The following is a 23259-nucleotide window of genomic DNA, read 5'->3' as shown; positions in this document are numbered from 1 at the left end:
CCAGTGACAAAATCACAGCAGCATACCAGCCACTTCTTATGTGTTTTCTAAACAAAATCCCCCAAGTTCTCATGCTGTGTCATAATTTCTGGTTATCAGAGAAACTCCTGAGCAATTCTTGGTGGCAAGTGCCTGTGTTTGCTTTGAGTGAGTCACTCCCATCGCAGGACACCTGCCCTTCTGCAATGAGAGTGACCCACAGCTCCCATCACACTGAGCTGATGTGAAAGGAACAGAGGAATCTTAAGTGGCACCTTGCTTAAGAGGCACTTCTCTTTCGACAACTTGCTCTGGGGTGTTCCCATCTCTTCTTAGGAAGTCCCATGTTGCACACTGAGGTGTTGGCATGAGGAAGGACATCTGCCTGTGGAGCCCACTAGCTCACATGCCCAGGAGGAATGCCTGGCTTTCTTCTCCCTTCTCCTGAGTCCATGTTTGTTGAGGTGGCTGCCTCATTGGCTGTATAATCACAGAGACAGGGACACACATCTTTCAGCTCCATGAGAGCCACCCACATACTGGGCTACAGTCACATTCACCCAGTGAGCCCAGCAATGCCTCCACACAGAGCTGAGCATCTCATGAGCTCAAAGGGAAAGAATGCAAGCACCAACAGTCACATGCCAAGCACTAGCAGTATTTTATTGGTCTAATTTCCAAGAAAGTTGGGAGACAGTCCGAAGAAGAAATGCAGAGCATAATCTCCATAATTTATGAATGATAATCAATAATCTTCCTTTTTGATTTGTACACAATTTTGACAGAAGGCTGACCAAAATTTTTGGCCGTATTTTGAAGGATGCTATTGAAAATGTATAAATCATAATACGCCTGAATTATCACATTCATATCACTGAACACAATTCAGAAGTTTCTCCTAAGAATGCTGATTTCTATCCTATGATTCCAGCTTCCTGGCTATTATTAGAACTTGTAATAATCATCATTCTTGCCTTGAGATCGGAGGAGTTAAGTCCCACAGAACATGGAATGTGTCTGAATAATTTATTGCAAGGAAATACAAGCTTCAAATATGTAGAGGACTTTCTACATATAGCACTCTAGAAATACTGTATTCAGTGCATTTCTCATCCACAGAAAGTAAATATGTATCTGCAATTAGTCTGAAGATTTAATTTTGCAGCAACGAGTTTTAGAGTCTGCATTCATACGAAAATGTATTTTTTCCCATATAGTCTGAACATTGAGCAGTGACTCCTTTACAGAACATATAATATTCCTGTATAATATGCACAGTGTTTTCAAGTGTTTATGCTCTTCTCACTTGTGCAGTACTTTGGTTAGTATGACGCTACAATTTTCCTTTCTTTGAATTTTTTTTCACATTAGGGGAGGGATGTTTTTTCTGCAAAACCTCCAGTGCGTGCCATTTAAATATGACTCCTCCTGCTTTAAGATTTTCCATGAAGTATTCACATTGAGAAGAATTTGTCTTCATTGATGGAAAGACTGGTGGTGACGCTCCACTTAACAGAAGGGAAATATTATATTATTCTTCGCTGAGATGAAAGATTCCTTATGCCTCTTCCATCAATCAGAAGCATTTTGACATTTCCCATCACCACAGCACAAAGATGTTCATTCTGGGAAATGCACAACATATACTAATGAGAATGTTCAGACATCACAGGAAATATTTTTTTTCTCTGTAAAATGTCAGAGTTATTCTTGACCTAATATTACTGGGCCATAAAGAGGAAAAAGTGTAATTGCTTGTAAATAATAAGTCAGAAGGACCAAGCATGACATTTTAAAAGTTCAAATCTTTTCATCCTCAGTCATCATACTTTGCATTAAGGCTATTTACAGACAGTATTTGTCATATCACAGTGTACCAAGCTGGCTTATTTTGTAGTAAATGCAATGACAAGTAAAACAGAGCTCACTGAGGTTTGCTTTCCATTTCCTCTTCTAACTTCTGTGCCATTCTAAACAAATGAGGTGGTGGTGAGGTGAAGAGGACAGAGAAAAGCACCAGGGATCACCTGAAGGTCAATATACAGCAGGTCTCCTCGTATTAAATTTGCCAGAGTCACACTGGATTTCTATCCAACAAAACAAAGTTCTGCATTACAGAAGGGCAAAGTGTGAAACAGTTAAGAGATTGAGATACCAGGAAACTGCTTTTCAAGGTTCCAAAAAGCCAACTCATTACAACATCAGATAATTGACTATTAGACAGATAAAACCCCTGGTTTTCAAAGCAGACATCAAGGAGCATGGCTTGGGCTCTGAAGCAAAAGGCACAACTCTCAAAACTGATCCTCAGTTTACATACATATAAAACACTTCTCTTTTCCATGTATTTTATGGCGGGTTGTAAGAAACAGATAGCGTCTCATTTCCATTACAAAGCTCTGCTGGGAAACTAATAACAGTCTGTTCCAGCTGAAGTGAGTAAAACCTGTTCTTCAAAAGAACTGAAAAAAAAGTGAGAAATAAAAGAAAAAAGACTGTCTACTTTCAGAATTCCGATTCACGCACTGAGCAATGCACTTCCCTTTTCTCACTGTATGGTGCTCTGAGATGATCGCTCCCTTTTCAGAACGATTGTTTGACCAAATCCATCACAAAGCTGCCTTCTCCCCTCTAGGGCTGCACCCGTACAACTCAAGGATTGCCTCAGCCAGAAGCACTTTCACACAGTTGGAGCCAAAACCACCTCAAGGAACACCTAAATCATTCTGGATGAAAGTCCTGACAGTGCTTTTAATGGAGCCCAAATTTCCCTTCCCAATTGGCAATAAAGTGGCCAATCTGGGAGAATTTCCTTTTCCAGGAGGACTTCCTGAAAGCGTGACACTGCCATGTGTCTGGTTGGACACATGCTGGGGGTCATAAAACACCCGGCCTCAGTATGTTTAATCTTGCATTACACTGACTTCCTATGTTTTCTTTTTCTTTCATTATTTATTTATCTATTTATTTATTTATTTAATGCGTGGCTTTATTTTTTTACTGATTTTCTCCACAACTGATGTATCAGATGAAGTCCCAGTAAAGAACTCAGAAAACGTCTAAGAAGGCTATTATCAAATTCTAAGGAACTAGCACCAGGAGTAAGAATAAAGAATACTTTGACTGAACCACAGAATCACAGAATGGCCAACGTAGGATCATGAATCTCCAACCCCCCTGCCACATGCAGGGCCAACAACCTCCCCATTTAATACTAGATCAGGCTGCCCAGGGCCCCATCGAATCTGGCCTTGAACACCTCTAGGGGCAGGGCAAAAGGGGCAGATCTATTCAGGATGGAAAGGCATTTTGACTTCCCTGAGTTCCCTCAAGTTGATATTCCAACATTTTGGCTATTTGAGATTGCTGATCATAAACAAAGTTTGTATAGAAATGCCCGCATGAGTTGAGAAATTTGTAATTAAAAAAAAAGGTGCCAACATCTACAAATACATAAGGAAGCAAGTGCGTGGAAAGTCATCATCTAAAATGGATCAGGTGTAAAAGTGTCAAATGGGAATGAGAAAAAGATGTTCAGATCAAGTGGATGAAACTGCTTCATTAAGGCATTCCAAGACACCTTTTATCAGGTGGTCTCAGACTGTATATACATCACTGTGAAAAGCTGAAAGGGCTGCTGCTGTCTCACTGCTCTTCTGCTATCCCCTCCCCACCCACACCGTTCACAAAACACAGCCTGTGTCCTCTCTCCCAAATGTGGTTTTAACAAAGCAGCATAAGGAAGTAGTAGGGTATTTCTGTGTTTACTTTCCTTCATTGAGATGTGGGTTTCTGACAACACTGTTGGACTTGTTTTGGGAGTCATCCACTATTAAGACTTGATCAAGCCTGTTGTATCCTGAAGCAATTGAGCAAAACAGAGTTATGGCTGCTGTAACCTAATCGCAAGCAAAAACATGTAGGTGAGGTGTAATTATCAAGAGTACCGCCATCTGATAATGTTTGCTGCAAGCAGAAAATTAAGGCTGAAAACAGAAGCAAATGTGTGATTTTTCTTTCTTTTCAAATTACTGACTAGTGACTTGTTTTTTAAGTTGCATCTCTTCTCCGCCAGGAAATCTATCCTGAACATTTTTCTTCACTGAATGTCGGGTGTTGAATTTCTGTATTCTCCTTCAATATTGGAAGTACTTCAGATCCAACTGATAAAATACCTGGAAGGGATGAGCGCAAGGGCTGGTTCATCAGGTATATGCCAAAGTTTGTCTGAAACAAAGCAAAACATTAATTGAGATGCAACTCATGCTAAAGTAATCTGATCAATAGAGGATCTCACAAACCAGATATGTTTAGAAAAATAATTTTGCTTTAATAGTAAGGACGTATGTGTGATCTTAATATTATTATTTTAATTAATTAACTACAATAGACTGGTAAACAAGAGCTAATGCCATGCTACTCAAGAAGAGTATCTTTAGTAAGTGGATAAATAGCATAGTATTTCATCATGGGTTCCATAGTACTGTGTATGTAATTCACGCTCAGTTAATGACTTTTCTGGCTCCCTGACAAACGTAGTTAATCCATTTTCACAAATAATGGCCAGGTAGCACCCAGAAGATATGTATGTTCAAGCAGTGAGGAAAACTCTTGCATTTCCTACAGTGAATTATTCACTTTATAACAGAACTTTGTCTAACCTTGATAAATTTCCCTTCATTTGTTTTCATCAATACTTTAGTATATTTTACAGAAAATATTCCAAAAGTTTGTTTTATCAGGACTGCCACTTGCTATCTGTCATTAGCTGTGATGCCATCTTACACGAACATTAGAAAAACTTAGGCAAGTGTCCTCATATTGCTGAATACTAAGGAAGAAAAAGCAGGACAACTACTTCCCTTACTGACCATAAGCCTTTGCAGGCACTGAAGACCTGATCTGTGCTTCTGCACTGTTGTGTATGGTTTTAATTTTAAGCACATTAGATGTTACAGTTAAAGCTGCAAACAGCTGGCTCTGACATAGAAATGTCACAGTAAAACACATGGTGTGTTTCTGTGGTCTTGTTCCCTACCTGCGAAGAATATAGATATAAAATAGCAGCAAGAAATAGTCTTTCAACCTCAGGATAACATTTTAGAAGAATCAGAAACAATAAGAAAATAATTGATATATAAAGTAAAAAGTAAATGAATGCCGGGGATCATGTTACATTCAGAACTGATTTGTGGACTTCAGAATGTCTTTGTTCTTCAAACTGAAAAACTTGGAAAGCCAACATAAATCTTCTTGTCAATTTTTGAACAAAAGTATTTGGCTTTGGTAGGCTACAGCTGAGTGTTCCATTATCAGTCACTCACAAGTGTAAATTAAATAAAAAAGGAAACGTGATCCATTTGGTACGTCTGAACAAACACATTTTTAAAGCAAAACACTATCATCCTTCACCATTATCTGATTACATTTATTGCCATTGTTTAAATCAATGATCCTGAAATTGAGGGAATTACATTTACAGGAGGTTTAGAAAAATATTTGAGGTAAAAGGAATTGCAACAAATTAAAGATAACCAAATGTATTAGCTGAATCTAAGGGTGCGTATTTGACAGACGTAAAATGAAGGCAGTCTCCACTTTTTGCACTATTTAATTAAAGATATAGAAATGAGGTAACATGAAACAGCTTTTAGTCTTTGAAGAATGACTGAGATTTAAGGCTGAGGCCTTCTCTCACGTAACAGCGATGCTATAGAGCAGAGAACTATGCAAACATTGCTGCAGCATGGCTCTATTTGCATTTGTAATCCTGAACACTAAGATAGCTTCCAGATAGATATTTTTTGGCTATTTCTGCTATTCCTTCATCTCGTGGGTACTCCACATATATGTGGCATGAGTTGAGCCTGATCAGTCCTATGCTACTAATGATGCTTTCTGGATACTGGTGTCTGCAATGAGGCTCACACCTGTGGATGTAGGGTAGATCCTATGGTCAGTGTTCCAGAATGCAGTGCTGAGATATGACCACAGCAAAGCAAGGTCCCATCCTAACAGCACAGTGACTGGGTTGGAACAACCACAACAGTGAAATGTTAAGTCAGTAACAGTTTCATCTAAAAGCTTGAAGCATGTATTATCCTGTTCTCATTTTTCTCTTCTTTGTCAATGAGCTTTGGTTTCTCTGTGGACGTAATTGTAGTTTTTTTCATCCTTGTGTTTAACATCCTGGATTTAATTTCCTAATGTAAAGATGACAGTTGCCATAATTTAAATGCTGTAAAAAATCAGGTAATCATAAAACAAATACTGTAAAACGAGTATTGGTCTATTCTACACTACATTTCAAACAGGAAAGATTTTTTAACATCGGTGTTAATCAATTGATTTCACACATGGGAATTTTCAACATATATTTATGGCACTGATTTTTTTACTTATCTTTTTGACTAAAATACATCTTGGCAGATTGTCCAATATGGATAATTTAGTTTGCCTTAATTCTGTTGCTTCGAATCATTTAATCAGATTTTTTTTTCTTAAAGCAATTTAAACCCTCTGTGATTATTTGAGAAAAGACAGATCAATAAATTCTATCTACAGCAGTTCTTAAATACTATTTTAATGCTGGTCATCAGTATTTTTCTACTCTGACTAGGCATGTAAGTCTTAGGACTTCTAAGGCTGGATGATGCCTGAGGAGTTTTCAAGGTGACACTGATACTGGTGGTATACTTATTTCATTATTATGCCTACTGAGATGAGGGTTTTCCTGTAATATCACTTGCATTGCTGATATCTTTATTTTCTGAATGACCGGAATTTAGCCTGTGATTACCAGAAATTGATTTTGTATCTTTCAAGTACATTTCCTTGTTCTTCTACTAATTACAAACATTGACTTAGCAAAAAAACAAACAAACCCAAACAAACAAACATCCAAACAAACAAACAACCACAAAAATTGTGCATCCTGCCATTTGGGCTGTGTTTCAAGAGAAAGACAAAATGCAGAAAATTGTCCATTCTCCAGTTTCAGTGCTGAAAAGAGAAACTTTCAGACACAGAGATTATAGCTTGCAGAGTCATTACAACGAACTGCATAATTCCTTTGTGTTGTTGCTACCCTCTCCTGACTTCAAGGGCATCTATTCTGCTCACAGCTTCCCCAGAGCAGATGGTCAGACTGTGAGCTGTGCCACTCTGTCCATACAGGTGGCAGTAGGGGCTCTTCCTGCTGCTCTTAAACTTCATGTAAAGCTGCCCCATCAGTAAAACTGCAACATTTCACTGCTGGAATAAACAGATAAAACACACTTATTCTTGCCAACAGTGAATCACATGATAGTCATCGCACTCAATGAAAGGAGGAGTTACGAAATGCTGTCATTCTTGCATGTTGTTTCAAATACATTTGCTGGAGCAACAATAAAAATATGCACTTCTAGGATATTTACTGACTGAGGAATTTCCTGGGTATGGTATCCTTTTGTAGGATGAAATGATGAAATGTGAGGTGCTACACCTGACACAAGCTGCGATGTGATGCCCTTAAGATACAGCTCCTAAGCAATTGGTTAGTTCAGACTAGCATCTGCTGGGGAAAGTGCCCTGCTAGAAGGTGTAATGAGCACATAAATGATACTGCATGCAAACACTTAGCTTTGGATGGATGAGCTCTGGATTTTGCCCTTGGATGTAGCTCTCAGCTGCTTTCTATCAGCAGATAAATTCACCTGTTCACTTCTGTTCACTTCACTCACATAACACAACCTACCTCTCTCACACAAAGGTGTAGAAAATGCAAAGATTAAACCTGAATTTTTATTTTTTTTTTTTAATGTAAAGATATTCTTTTAGCTCTGGATTCACCAAAGCTTGTTAGCAAGGTCTTACACAACAGGGGAGTGGAAGCACTTACTTTTGACATGCTGATTTTTCATATTGGAATGAAAGGAAGGTTTTAACTTGGTAGCCCAAAAAAGACCAAATATCTTCTTTTACTGAAAATATCTAGACAGCAGAAGTTTCTACTAAGAACTGATCTGCTTTTGCACTCTACCTTAAATAAATGAATTTCCCAGTTTAGCCACTCCTGAGAAAAGAGTAGCATATTATTTCAGAAGTCTGCTAATTACGTACATCAGTCAGTGTTTGCAAGCATTCCTGATCTTTGGACAGAAAGCACTGCAGAGTGTAAAGCAAAACGATGCATCAGATAAAAGAATTCACTTGCTCTCCTTGCTAAGGTTTCAGCAAGCAGTCCAAAGGTGCTGTATGTAATTCTGCAGGGATGAAAGCTCTCCTGGGCACAATGAGATACATAAAAGGGGATCAACAGCCCAGAGGGAAAAAACACAAACCTTTTAGTGTAGAAAGGCATATGCAACCATAATGGATTTCTCCTGATGTACAGCTATCCATACACTTATGTTGAGGCACACTGCTAACGCTATTCCCTTTGCTACCTTGATAGCAAGTCCCAGTTCACAGCACAGCTGCAAATCTACCCACAAGGCTTTCACTATTGTTAGCATTAAAGTGCATCAGGAAAACACAGAGGATGGGCAAGAATTCAGTGTTCTCTCCTTTCTGCCTGTGTTCCTTTTGCATCAGGTGGTGATGCATGTGAAACAGCATGTGGCTATTTTTACAATATTTGCTTAATGCAGTTATCTAGCCTTTTGGAGCCTCCTGCTGTAACAGAGAGCTCTGCCACAGAAGGAAAGCTCGTTTTTTCCCTTCTCAGTCCAAAATTACAGAAGGAATTCTTAATGAACGCTTCTTCAGAACTGATGGCAGAAGAATTTGAGTTTGCTTTGCAGAGGTGATTACATTTTATTTCAAACAATGCAAAAAAAGGTTTTATAGAAAGTAGTTGGCTAGGCTTCATTGCTGTGCTGTATGCTTACTAGGAAACATGCAAACTGCTTGTGTGGCTAATTAGAGTGGCTGGTTCTGACTTTCAGCAATAATCCATCCATGCAAAGCCTCAACATTTCAGCTTGGAGCAGCAAGTGCTCAGAGTCTCAGAAGAGTGATGAAAAATATCATTTCAGAAAAAAATATTAACCTAGCTCTGACAAGCCTTACTTTATTTATGTCATTCTTGAAGTACATTGGCAGAGTCCTTAACATTCTGGAAACTAAGTAACTATAATGGCCTTTCAAAAATATCAGTTACACCAGTACTAGGAAATTAGCCTAAATTGTACTCGCTGCATTTGTTCGTTGCAGTTGGATTTGTGTTACTGACAGCTGAGAACAAACACTGCTAAATTCCTTCACTGAATCTGTGTTTAATTAAAAAAAAGTCCAAAGTGACGTCAGGTACATGAATCCTCAACAGAAAAGCATTTGCTTCAGACATAAGTCACCAAAGGATTAGCTCTGCAATTTAGCAAAGCCACAGGAACTCAATGTTTCTCCCTCCCCAGTATTTACTGTGCAAGGTTTAGATGAATGTCCTCTGCCAGTTCTGCATAGCACACTGCAGATGCCACAGTCCTCAGGTGCTGCTGACTGATAAGCAGCTGGTGACCATCACTCCACAGATGACTTGGAGGAGCAATGGGCTATGATGTCTTCACAGACACATTCAGCTCAGATTACCTCACTTGGCTGTCAAGCATACCCAGAAGACTTGGCCCTGTACAGAGCAGGGCATGTTCACAAGAGTCCTTCTGCCAGCAGCGCTGAGAGTAATCTTTGGCTGAAAGCTGGGATAATAACAAGCTGATGGCCTTGTTCTTTGCAGTGTGGATATCTTTGCACAGCTGTGAGAAGGGAAGCACTGCTCTGCTGTGAATAGCAGCATGGTACTCTGCAGTGCCTTGCCATGCCCTGCTCCTTTTATTTGACACCAGGTTCTCAAGAGGCTGGGTTGCTTTCATTGCCTTAATTCTGTATGAATGAGTCCTGTGGTTCTAGGACAAGAAAATCTTTGCGTTACCAGAGTTAACCTGAACAAAAGAGAAGTTCATCTCTGCTGTGGGAAACATGCAGAAGATGTTGTGCCTCTCCTGAGAATCTGTGTCTTTGAAGTGTCACTGCCACTTGAGGAGGACACCAAACACAGATTACTGTCCTTCTACAGAGGCTTTCAGTTATAATCTAGCAAAACCCACGCGGGAGAGAAAGCCCTCCCTGCCCCATGTGGCAGCTGGGCAGCATCCCAACCCAGAAAGTATCCCAGATGTTCCAGATTTGATTCACCACGACTTGCAGAGGTCTCACTCTCAGGCCACCCACTACGATTAGGTTCTCATCTCCCATGCAACATATACCCTCTCAGAGAGTGGTGAGGTGCTGACACAGCTGCCCAGAAAAGCAGTGGATGCCCCATCCCTGGAGGCATTCAAGGCCGGATTGGATGGGATTCTGGGCAGTCTAATCTGGTGGGGGGCATGCCTGCTCATGGCAGGGATTGGAACTGGATGGTCTTTAAGATCCCTCCCAGCCCAAGCCATTCTATGATTCTATGATACGTGCTGCAGCAATCAGGATGCCAGCCTGCTGTGCAGCCCCAAGCCGTCTCAGGCCAGCAGGAAGCAGTGCCAGCAGGCAGCTTGAACCACTCACCCCTCCCCACCTCACTTTGCACCAGGCAGCTGGCTCCAGGATGGAGCTGGTGGAGCTATTCCCCAATAACACTCATTGAACATGTAGCTCTTTCTTTGCATAGTGAGCCATTGAGACAAATCGATTTTGTTTTGTTTTTAAACAAAAAATGCATTATTTGTAACTTGTTTGTGCACCCTTTGGGTGAATAATTTGCAACCTGTTCGTTATGTCTCTGTGCTGTGCACAGTCTCTGGTGTCTGGCTGTTATTGGCGAGGCTATTGGCACTGACTGCCTTCCCTTTTACAAGAGAAGCTTAACAGCAATCAGTGAATTCGTAGTAAGAATTTTCAGCTAAAAAATGCTTCTGAGATTTATGAAGCTTTTGGGATGCTGAACTAGCCATTGTCTGAGCACTCTCATTTCTAAGAATTAATGCAGCCTGAGGAAACCCAACAACTCCAGACCAGCGCCTGTGTTTCAGACCTATTCCTCACTCACATTCCTGATCACTCTCCATTTGGATTATATTTGCGTCTGCTCTGGGTTACCTAAGCCTTTTTTTCTCAGCAAGAATAATGTTTAGTCTCAAGAGCTAATTGTTTTGTCACAAGCACTTTGTGATTTTTCTTCACATTTCTCTTCTGGAATGACATCAACACACTGTCTTGTATTTTCCAAGACCAAAACAAACATGTTGTAAAGCAGTACATGCAGAATAAAAGCAAGCACAGTGAAAAACAATGCACATTTATAGTCAGTTCCTGAATAAAAGATAGGTTGAGAATTTTTGGGGAATAAGCCATATCATATCTGGGTTGTAAGTCTATCCTCTTTTGACTGAAAAAACAAATGATAATGATTAGCTGAAGAACTTAACAGTGAGTATTCTCTCAGCAGGTATTCCACTATGCATGCAATGCACTACATCTTTCTGTGCAGCTCTTCTAGAGCAATGTACTGACCTTTTTACCCCTGGCAGCAGACAGAGACTGCAGAAATTCTTTGTTTCGTTCCCCAGACTGTTGATCAATGCAGATTACTTGACATCTGGTACATGGACCCACAACCTGAAATTTCAGTTAAAGAAGGGTCACTGCTATATCAAAACAGTACACTGTGGAACAGTACAAGCTTACAACCAGTATAATACTGCAAAAACATGTCTTCCACATACTTTTCCTTTGTTTCTTTAGGCTTTAATTATGTAAGGGGTCAGTCCTGTTCACCTCATGTAGGTACATTTTCAAAGAGTCCACTTGCAAAGGTCTCGCTGAATTTTTAGTTCCTTTTTTCTTTCCTTTTCCTTCTTTTTAGGGAAAACTTTCCCAGAGAAAGAAACATATCTGTATTTCCTGATGGCTTGACTTAATCTGTGAGCTGACAGGACTACTTGCCCAAAGTAGAACTGAGTTTAAAATTAAGCCAGGTCCTCAGGATTTACCAAGAAGAGGATTTTTTTTTTTTTCATTTTATTTTATTCTTTTGAACATAGGAAGCTCCATACAAACAAGCAGAACAATTCTTTATGGTAAGGGAGTGATGCAGCAATCAAACAGGTTGCCCAGAGAGGTTGTGGAGTCTCCTTCCATGGAGATATTCAAGATCCACCCGGACATTTGCCTGTGCAACCTGTGGTAGGGAACCTGCGGTAAGGAACCTGCTTTAGCAGGGGGATTGGACACAGTCTCTTGAGGTCCCTCCCAACGCCTGCCATTCTGTGATTCTGTGATTTTCTTGGAGCTAAACTAACAGGCTTTACACTGTTTATGTGCAGTTGAAATACACAATATCCCATACACTTTCTTATATGTATGGAACTTGTAGACAAACAGAATGTAAAATGTGAATTTTCACAAGTCTATCGTCAGAAAGGGTACTGAGATCCGCAAATCTAACATCATATATAATACAGAGTGCTGTTCCTAGAGTTAATTCCTGTTTGTAATTAGGGTGCATTTTTAGGGTGGACAAAAAGTCTGCCGTGAGTTACTTCTTCTAAAACATTAAAATGAAGAACAGTTTTGCTTACTACTGCATCCCAAGCTTTAGCAAAGCTCTGCATGTTAGAAAATGACTGTTCCTTAAAATATCTTAATATAAGTTTTTCAATTCTGTAAAATTTGTCATAAAATTTGAATCGGGCAAATAATTTAACCTTACACTGCAAATATTTTTATGTGCTGCTCTGAAGAGCTATTTGATTTCTTTGAGGTACACCTAGAACTGTTTGTACAACTCTTCAGAGTAGGCATTAAAATCATACATTTGTTTCTACTTTTTCATGATTTGCAACAACTTCAGTATTTTATTAAAAGAAAAACAACACAAGAGAAGAAAATATTTTACCCCACTTTGCTCTGTTCAACACTGTATTCTACTGTGTTTCTGGCATCAAGCACCTGAAGAAAATTTTCCTGAATTTTCTTCAACTCACATTGCAGCTTACTGATCAAAGTATACACAAAGAAAGGAGAAGATAAGTCATATTTTCTACCTTTACCGAAAAAATAGCCTTTCTATTTCTTAAAGTATGCTGACCAGAAACAATTAGGAATAATTCCTATCTCAGCTTCTAGATCTGGCCTTAGCACTTCTCTTATTCACATCCTTCATTGTCATTCCTTAGCAAACAATGAATTGCTGTTTCACATCCTTGACAATTCATTTACAAACATATATTTCATATCTAAGAATGAGGTAAATTCAATACAACATGTAACAAATATATTCATTTTTTCCTTAGGTTTCATGTATAGCTTCTTCATGGACCTTTGCTTGCATTTTTTCTAAAAAGTATTTCCTTGCCAACAAAGTCTGACTTGTTAGCATTTTCCTTACAGTACAAAGCACATCACATTGTGAGGTATGATATGAAACATAATGTAAGAAACAACCTTACCTAAGGCTAGACTTAGAAACACGTCTTGAATGGAGATTAAATGCATATACCAGAGAGCAATGGACAGTGATCACTCACTGGTATTCATGTCCAGGCTTCTGGCAATCACTACAACGACTGATGTGCAGCAATCTGAGACTGCATTTAGATTATCATACTTGAGAGCAACTAGTATTCTCTTGTTACATGCTTGCTCAATATTTGCTGCAAATCCTACCTTAAAAAAGTGATTATTTTTTTCCTCAGCTGGATGGAGATGAGAAATGTTATGAATTATGAAATTTGTAAAAAAAAAAAAAAAAAAGGGGGTAGAGAAATACATCAAAACCACTCAGTCACTTTGCAGCATGTTTGCCAGGGGTCACAGCATGGTTTTTTAGCACCTTCATAAATTTCACCTGTACACAAATCGAGTTGCCCATGTTCAAGCCAAAGCTTCGCAAGAATTGCCCAATCTCCAGGGGGCAAAATGCTTTGTGACAGAATAGGAATTTAGACAGTGGAGATAAGTTTGCACCTGGAATCGCAGAGAACCTATTGAGATCTCAGCCCACTCTTCTTCTTCAAAGGATTCTGGTGCACTGATGACAATGTTGGCACGGAAACGTCGGATTAATTCCTCTATTTCCAATGGCTCTTTCAATCTATAACACAGAGTTCACAATGGAAGAGAAAAAGCAAGCTTAGTTAATGCGTTCTGCAATAGTTCTGCACTAGATTTTTGTGCTGTAAGAAGCTAGTGGCTAATAGAATTCATCAACTGTTTTTTCCAGAATATCTTGAATCAAGTTTTATTACAAAGGTAATAAAAGAGGCACAAAGTATTCTACTATAACTTGTAATCAACTGGGTGGTTTCTTCAGAGCTGTAGCCCTGTAAAGTACTGTAAGGAAGGCAGGAAAACATTCAGCAATTAAAAACAATGCACATGAAAAAACTTCTTTACTAGTTACATGTAAAAATAATGGTAGCAAATAAAAAGATCTTTTGACTAAATTATCAATTGACTGATTAAATGCTTCTAACAAGAAAGCAAATACAAGCATGTTCTGCACATGCTGTAGTTGAAAAAGGGACAAAACCAGCAGATGCTCGAGGCCAGTAAAGGCATTTTATGAGAGAATATATTCCCCATATTATTATTTGTCTGTAGGCTGCAGCAGATTGCACCAAATGACAGATGTTTAGAACAAAAATTAATCTCTGTGAGGAGATATCTCCACCTCTTCACAAGCATTAGAACTGCCAGAGTACAGATTTGTGTCAGTGCTAAGAACATATATGTGGGAGACAGAGCAGCAGACTGCATATAAATATCAGAAAGCTGGCTGCATCTTTGAATTCTTCATTCTCCTTCCAAAGGAGAATTCTACCAGTATCATAAAAAATGACAGCCCTAAAATTTGTGAGGGAGGTTCTCTGAGTACTACTATTAGTGGGAAAAAGCATTTCATTTTGCATTAGCCATGGTGGACAGGAACAACTTTCTATGTTTTATCAGCTGTGCTCTGAGAACTTTTGCATGTGACATGCTCCAGCAGAGATCATAACTTGGGTAAGTAATGGAAAAATCATTCTGCTCTAGAGAAAAAAAGTTTTAAAAACAGAGAAGCATTTTGAAATTTTAATTAAAATAAGGAAAAAAAAAAAAGTAAACTCAATGCATGGGAAAAACTCTTCCCATCAAACAATCCTGGCAGAATAGGTCTGCTACATGAAAAAGCTTGATTTTCTTTAAAACAGTCTAGATGATCCTCTTTAGCAGATGAATGTGCATGAGGATGAACTGATCTCCAGTCAAACCACACAACCTTGGCTCCTACAAACCTTCACTGTCCACTGAGCTGTGAGGAGCCTGGGGATAGAAAGTGCAGATTTCCCTAGAGATCCTGCGAGCAATCCCATGGCTGAGATACAGCTTATCATGATTGCAGTAGGTAAGTGCAGACTATGCTGATGCTGAGACTTACAGGGGAAAATAGCAGTCAGCCATGAAACAGTTCAGTTACACCATTTGGTTTCCCGATTTTACTGTGGACTGTCTGTGAACAACTGGCAGAAAGGAGTGCTGTGTACCGACAGCTTTCAATGCATTTTGTGACAGATGAGTTCCATGCTGGTATTAAGGGGTGCATCAAAGGCCCTGGTAACCTCATAGCTAAATCTATCATGTTCTGAACCAGCTGCTAAAAACTACTTCTATTTTTGACTTCCAGCTCTTGATGCTGCTTCTCCAAGACTCCAATATCCACACTCTTTCTCTCCTTGCTCAGTCTCACGTCCAAAACACTTGGACTCTCCCATGTTTATCCCCAGTCCTCAGAACTGCTTGTAACTACTTGGCAGCATGTATCTGAGTAAATTCCTGTTATTTCCTCTCTCTAAAAACATGAATCAGTTGGGTGGAAGCATCTTCATCCTGTAAATCTCAGCATGGATCTGTTGTGAAAATCAGTGTAATTTGCCAAAGTTAGCTTGAGTACTTAGGACTTACCACAGCAGCGGGTCCTGCAATGCAGAAAGCATTCCATATATTTAACAGAAACTGAAAATGATTATTTGCACCTTCAGGAAAATATTTCTATCAGGAACATTTGCACAGGCCAAATCATGGGGATTTTCATGGAGGTAACCTCTAATGGCAACAGCAGAGGTGAATGTCTCTTTACACATGTAGTTTTCCACCAGCACCTTACATTCTAATTTATAATTAAACTCCTGATATTGTTTTAGATCACCTTTCAAGAGCCAAGTGCAAAGGAAGATTAATTTTTACTTACTACAGAATATGCATCACAGAGAAACCGTTAAAATTCAACTGCAGTTTGAAAGAGTTCTATAAATCTTAGCAGGTTTCCATTAAACTTACATGCAAGATGCTAACTCATATTTAAAAAAAAAAAAAAAAAAAAAAAAGTAATTTAATAAAGATCCCTATATGCAGATTCTTCAAAGTTTATTGCATAGTTCAGTATTTGGAAAGTTTGTATGGCTATGATTGAGTAGCAGTAAGGAATGATGATGCTGTACATCAATAATTAGGCATTAGATTAGATGTTAGGAAGAAATTCTTTGCCGCAAGGGTAGTGAGAAACTAGAGCAGTTGCCCAGAGAAGCTGTGGATGGCCCATTGCTGAAAGTGTTCAAGGAAAGCTGGGCAGGACTTTGAGCAGCCTGACGGTAGGTGTCCCTGAACATGGCAGAGAGGTTGGAACTAGATGATTTTTAAGGTGCCTTCCAACCCAAATCATTCTGTGCTTCTATTATGCTGAATTAATTTCCTCAGCATCCTGAGAAAGCACAGTATGGAAAAATAAGGAGGGGTCTTCCAACCTGTGCTGAAAATTGGGAAGCAAAATACTTGTCAGGCCCAGTGGCAGCTCAGGTCATGTCTGGAGTATCCTTTGAGAAAAAGGAGATTATGCTGTACTGAAGAGAATCCTGCAAGATATTAGGTGCAAAAACAGTGGATCGTCTGACACCACATGTTGCAAAGTTCCCTGTCCTCCTCCTCCTGTCATTTGCTGCTCCCTCTGGTGCGTTACTCATTCTCTGTGCACTCAAATATCATACGTTGAAAGTTTCCTCACTGGAGCCCACATGGAAAATGTCCAGTGTGAGTAAGGGATACCTGCAAGCATTGTTTTCCCAAGGAGGTGTAACCCAGCCAGTCAAGCCTCAAAAAAAGGCATTAATAATCATTGAGAAAAGGTACTCAAAGTATTTGAGAGATGGACAGATTCAAACTTCTGCCAGGCATTTTTCTCAGAGGGAAACTGTCCTGATAAGTCAAGATTGTTCAATTGTTCAACTGTCTCCTAAAGAAAGAAGGAAACGCAAGCTGATCTGTACTGATGTTCATCACAGTCTGTGGTTTTAAGTCCTGAAGTCATATATGTATCCTCCTACAGCTATGTAACACTAGGACAACGGACAATGATTTTAAACTAAGACGGGGGAGATTTAGGTTAGATACTAGGATGAAGTATTTCATGCAGAGTATGGTGACGCACTGGAACAGGTTGCCCAAGGAGGTTTTGGATGCCCCATCCCTGGAGACATTCAAGGCCAGGCTGGATGTGACTCCAGGCAGCCTGGTCTAGTAGTTAGTGGCCCTGCACATAGCAGGGGGGGTTGAAACTAGATGGTCTTTGAGGTCCTTTTCAACCCAGGCCATTCTATGATTCTATAAACAAGAATTTCAGTGCAGAGAGACATGTAGGTGGGTGACTACAGGGAAAGAAGATGTCTCCAAGCAGACACAATAGTTTGGTGAGACAAGGAAAGGGGGACATGAGCTCAGAGAAGAAACATATATGGTATGGAAGAATGGAAGAAACAACAATGATGGAATTCCAGCCTGTCCTTTGTTACATTCAAGAAATAGTTTCAGTTTACGAAAATATAATTAGCATTGGGTGTCTTAACTTTAAATCCCAGTCTAGCTGAAGTGTTTTGTTTGCTGCCTTTATCTCTCATTTCTGTACAGTAATATTATCTCTCACTTCTGTACAGTAATACAAAATTCAATAAATAAACAAAGTAAGCACAGTCCAGCAAATAGTTCTAAAATATTTCTATTGTGAATGTTTCTCTAAATCTGAAACTTTCCTGTAGGAAGAAGTATTTCAGTAAGTAACAAGACTTTATATTTTCATCTAACAGGTTACTTATGTCAAGGAAAACTAACTTATCCACATTCTTTCCACAAACAGAAGTTGACTCATTCCTTATGGTCCCCTAGCATCAGACCAACTGTCAAGAGGTTTGTTAAAAGTTCTCCTGAAGATGACTGGTAGGCAGTTTATATCTGAGTATTTAACTCAATTTTTCAGAAGCATTTCAGGAGTGAGTAACTATAGTAGTTTAGTAACTATATATTTGTTGAACATTGAAAAGTACATGCCTCTAAATTTTGAGATAAAACAATTATAATAGTATCTTCTGGCAAGATTCTGGAATCCAGGACAGCTGAAAGATATTTGAAGACAAAAGAATCTTACCTTGGAGCAACATGTTCTTTCAGCTGCAGAATGCTGGCTGCATTTATCAGGAGGTATTGAGCTTCATTCACAAGAGAGAGCGAGATGCTTGTAGCACATGTCAGACCTACCAAAAATCAATCCTATATTATACAGTGATGGATAATCAGGAAGACTATAATAGTAGTTTCATTTTTCCTTTGACCTCTTATTCTTTCTCATTAAAACATTTCTCACTGGGCTCCAGACACTAAAGAAAGATTCCAGGAATCCTCTCAAAACTGCAAATTGTAATGATACAATGCATTTAGAAACTGACATACAGCCGAGATTTTACCAGTTTTAAAATCATTTACAACAGCAACATCTATGGGTTTTCAGTGCTCTTTCAATTTGATTGCTTTTATTAAAAAAAAAAAAAAAAAGAAGTATAAAAATACATTATTTTTATAGATTTTTCATCACTATTTCTCAAAATGATCATTGGATTTCCAGATAAAATCATTGTAGTGATGATAAAAAAGAAAGACGGAGGTATTTGTGCATTTTCACCAGATGAAAGCAAGAGAAAGGCAGCAAAAGCAGAGTACAGGTATAAATGTACCCGTAGAAGCCTACTAGATCAATATCTCATGACTCTTGCCCCTTTTATCAAGGAAATTTTATACTCAGTGTTAAGTCAATGACTCCATATTTACTACTTGAGCTACCACTTTTTTTTTTTTTTAAGATTGACAACAAACCTCTTGTATTTTTGTGCTGCGCGTCCTTTTTCCCGTCTGGACTTTGTCTTATCAAGCGACACGGACGACCAAGAAATGTAGAGAACCAGGCAGCAGTTCTTTCTCCACAGTCATATGTTTTCACCCTATCATGAGATCACCAAAACATTAACTTGCAAAACTGAAGACAAATAACGAAGATGCTTATTCTGTATAATTTTATTTCCCAATTTCCTCAGCTCTACTCTGTTAGTCTTAATATTCATGAGATCTAATTTGGTATATCAGACTAACAATTATTGCAGAATAAACTATTATGTAATTGTGGTTCACAAGACAATGACTCTGAGGTACAGTAACTGGTAGTCCATACTAAAGCATTACAGTGAAGTGTTATGGAAAAGTTACTCACTGGTATGTGCTTTATACTCCACTAGTAGAACCCATGTAGCGGTTTTTCTCAACCTAAAGATGGTTCCTATTACTAGTAATCTGTCTAGTGAGTTACGCAAGATTTGCCTTCTTTACCTGGATCTAAGCTCTACTAACAGGGTTTTTAGATCACTGCTCTCATTTCAGAAAGTACACAGATCAGACCTATTTGCAATTAGCATCCTCGGCCCAGAGTCATCTTCATTTCAATTGTCTAAAAACAGGGCATCTAGTTTTAGCTAATTGTCTGGGTTTCCCTCACAGAAAATAGAAAGAGATAACTACTTTGCATCTATATCAGATCTCAAGATGGGATGACTCTTACTCCAGGTGTGTTTTTTTAACTACATTTTGACTGATGTCTAACTGTTAAGTGCCATGAATAGGTGAGAGGAATGTAGATTCTCATGACCATCTAGGCAAGATTCTTGTAATAAGGAAAGTGAACTAGCAGTGGTCCTGTGCTCACCTTGCTTTCCTACCCAGACAAAAAAAGCTGAATGGTGATTCTCTTCTTTGTGAAACAAGAAAACAGTTCCACATGGTAAAAGATGTTAAGCCCTAAGATTGAGAGAGGAATTGACTTGGCTTTATGAAATGTACCGCGTGTTCAATCAAATTGGACAGGTAGAAAGCCAGGAAAAGTGATATCAAGAGATTTTATAATCCTGCAGGGATCAGATATGCCTTCAGCTGCTGATCTGAATTTTTACTGAGATGCAGCTGAGCATCTGTCTCCCCAGTCTGAGACTGGACAGATGCCCACCTGATGCTTTTAGTCAATGATGTCCTAAAGCTGAAATGAAAAAATGGCACTGTGGCTAGAACTGGGGACAAAAGGTGAATCTCCACATGATATTCATAACCTGAAGTGAGCAGTTCTTGTGTCCTCACTGCTCACTGTGTTAGGGAGAAGGCAGCTAACGAGAAGACATGAATCTTTCATGATCACAGTACAGGTGAAACAAATTCCCCAAATAGTTTTTCCCACCCAAACAGAGGTGCTAGAGGTATTTCAATTTTCTGCTGAGCCAACTGCTTAGCTGCCTGCTGGAACGTAACACTGCATAAATCAGGATGAAAATTTGGCCCTCTTTTTTATTTGCTTTCTCTTTTGAGTCACAGTAGCTAAGTTAGAGACGCACAGCATTTTGAATAGTTCATCAAATGTCACCATGTGGTTTTTGTATTTCAAGACTCCAAGGTTTTCAAATTGCTTTCCCTTATTGCCAGACCATTTTCTGAGCAAGGACCATTGTCTCTTCAAGGTCCTTTTCAAAGTTCTGTTGTAATTCAAGTCCATTCATTTTCTGTTTGTTTTTATTTTTGTCAAGTATTACTTTACATCTGCCAGTATTACATTTCATTTGCAGCATGTCAGACAGTTTGTAAAGCGGGGCCCCGTCCTCAGATTTTACTTGCTGTCTGCCTTGAGCTCCCTACTCATTGCACTATTATGTCATTCAGCTTCAGTGCCTTACAGCTGGTCCCTCTGGCTTGGTAATTTATAGAACAAGAAACAAGGACAGATGAAGTCTGAATACTGATCCCAAGGGATAGAATACTTATATTCACCCATAACAGGTTCAGTTCACCTTGTTTTTAACTATACCTTTGTCTTCTTCTATCATAAATATCCTTACCTTGACTTTTTTGATACCATGTCTGTGTTCCTGCCTATTTCAGCAAAGAACAAACCCTGAGCACTTGGGAGTTTTCTGCAGCACCCATAAACTTAACACTAGCTTCTATGAGTACTTTCATCTGCTCTCTGTTAGATGTACTAAAAAGCCCCGTCACTCCAATGTGTGCAAAGCCCTGTTTTGCTCCTATTTCTCAATTCTAGGCCCTGGAGGCTCCCCTGTGAAACATGGGAACATGGCATCAGTGTTGGATCTCTGAGAATGTGGGGAGCCTCATGAATTTTGTCCACTCATTTAGCTTTATTTACTGCCTTATTTATTTGCCTATCACAGTCTTTGTCTTGTATCTCCCCTTTCCTCACCACTTTATCCTTTTCTTCCTCCTCAGAACTCTAAGCTGTCTCCCACAAAAATTTCCCGCTTCATGCATTAAAATAGCACAGTCACTGACATGAAAGACATACTGTAATATACAGCATGACAACAAAACATACAGACACAGAGAAAAAGACAACCTAGGCTATTTTACAGCAGCACCTGTAATAGATGGGCTAACCACGGGGAGGCAAGGGATGAGTCAACACTAAGGGAAGTGGGACAGATGGTTAAAACAAATGACTCTTGGGTGAATTCCACCACCTGAGGAAAGTATTCTTCTGAGACAACAATCCTCTTTATCACCATCTGAATAACTAGTGGAAAAGAAGGAGAAGATCATTTCCTCCATGGCTCCATTGGGAAAATGGCCAGGACTTCTGATGGCTTGTTTATGTTACCCTCATAAAAGCCAATCCAGGGTTACAAATAACCTGCATACGTTGGTCAAAAGACTAAAGGAATCTGTAAATTACTCTTTCAGTTGGGGTTACCAAAAGACATGGTGAAAACAAATGTAGTAATAAATGCAAATATAATTTAGGAAGGCATCTGGAACACTGCCAGTCACTCAGAAAAGCTTTTGGGACTGGGATGTACTTAGAAAATATAATGGATAAACGCTTTATTCATTGATAGGAAATTAATTTATTCATAATGTTATATTTCACTGAGGTGCTAAGTCTTTTGATTTAGAGTTGATCGTATTTCACATACTCACCTGCAATCCTCCTAGGCTTGTTAAAGGGACACTGATCAACATGGATGGTCAAAACAAAATTAAAAAGGCTTGTACATATAAGGAAAGCTGTTTCTAACTTCAGTGGGTTCTAGCAAATTTGAATCAGTTCAGTGAGAAATGGGCAAAGTTGCCAGCATCATTACTGTCAAATGAGTGAGCTGAATTTCTAGAGTCCTGCTGAGGTTCCTGTTTGACATTTGGAAGCAAGAGGTGACATCCTTCCCTTTTCTCATCCTTGGAAAATGTAAAACAAAGATCTCTCTTACTCAAGTTAGTGCCATGTCATCAGTCTCTTGTAACCTTCTCATTTAACTCCCTCTTCATTAATGTTATTACTTACTGTTTTCTACCAGACATGCGGTCATGCCAAATTATTTATCTCAAACTGTCCTCTCCTCGCCCCCTAACTCACTGAACATTTATTGCTTTCTATCTTCCCTCACTTTTACTAAAGGACTTTGCCCCTTAGTGTCTATCTGATAATGTTCTTAGTTTTACTGCAATGATTTTTGGCTTGGTTTCCTCTCTGCTCTCACTCACCTGTGTGAGCAGACTTTACTCTCATAGACCACAGCCTCTTTTCCAATATTTTCTTCTAGTGATACAGATATTGGATCCATGCCTAGATAGATAGAGAGAAAACCAAATTAAAAAACATTTATGTAGAATCATACAATAATGAATAAAATGCCTACATTTGCACCTGTTCACATTCACAGCAGCCTCCCACATTCTCTGCGACAAAAATCCTCTCTTCCTTTTTGCTAGAATTATATTCTCTGCCTGCAGGTGGCTCCAAATGACAATGCAAAGAGCAAAGGCTGCAGACGACCTTGGTACCCAAGCCAGACTGAGGAATACACTGCTTCAGCTTTGAATAACTTCATTTTTTGTGAATCTCAGGCAATATAACTGGCACAGAATTACTGCCTCAATCATGGCTTCTGCTGAAAGCATGGG

At 39.1% G+C, this 23259-nt stretch overlaps 1 protein-coding gene across 5 annotated transcripts in view; it reads right to left on the bottom strand.

The window, feature by feature from the left end:
• Positions 1-621: 621 nt before the first annotated feature.
• Positions 622-23259, bottom strand: part of MOCOS (molybdenum cofactor sulfurase) — a 214586-nt gene continuing 191948 nt past the window's right edge. For all 5 annotated transcript variants that reach the window (XM_048939650.1, XM_048939648.1, XM_048939647.1 and 2 more), the window contains exons 10-15: positions 22840-22921; positions 19129-19253; positions 18407-18512; positions 13921-14047; positions 11467-11571; positions 622-4206 (exon numbers count right to left, since the gene is read on the bottom strand). In XM_048939650.1, the coding sequence (XP_048795607.1) occupies positions 4060-4206; positions 11467-11571; positions 13921-14047; positions 18407-18512; positions 19129-19253; positions 22840-22921 (692 nt within the window). In that variant the 3' untranslated portion in view covers positions 622-4059. The remainder of the gene's footprint in view (positions 4207-11466; positions 11572-13920; positions 14048-18406; positions 18513-19128; positions 19254-22839; positions 22922-23259) is intronic.

Source organism: Lagopus muta, chromosome 3 (genome assembly GCF_023343835.1).
Source record: "Lagopus muta isolate bLagMut1 chromosome 3, bLagMut1 primary, whole genome shotgun sequence".
Lineage (NCBI taxonomy): Eukaryota > Metazoa > Chordata > Aves > Galliformes > Phasianidae > Lagopus > Lagopus muta.
Note: the sequence above shows the minus strand (reverse complement) of the source record. Positions and strands in the feature narration are given on the sequence as shown.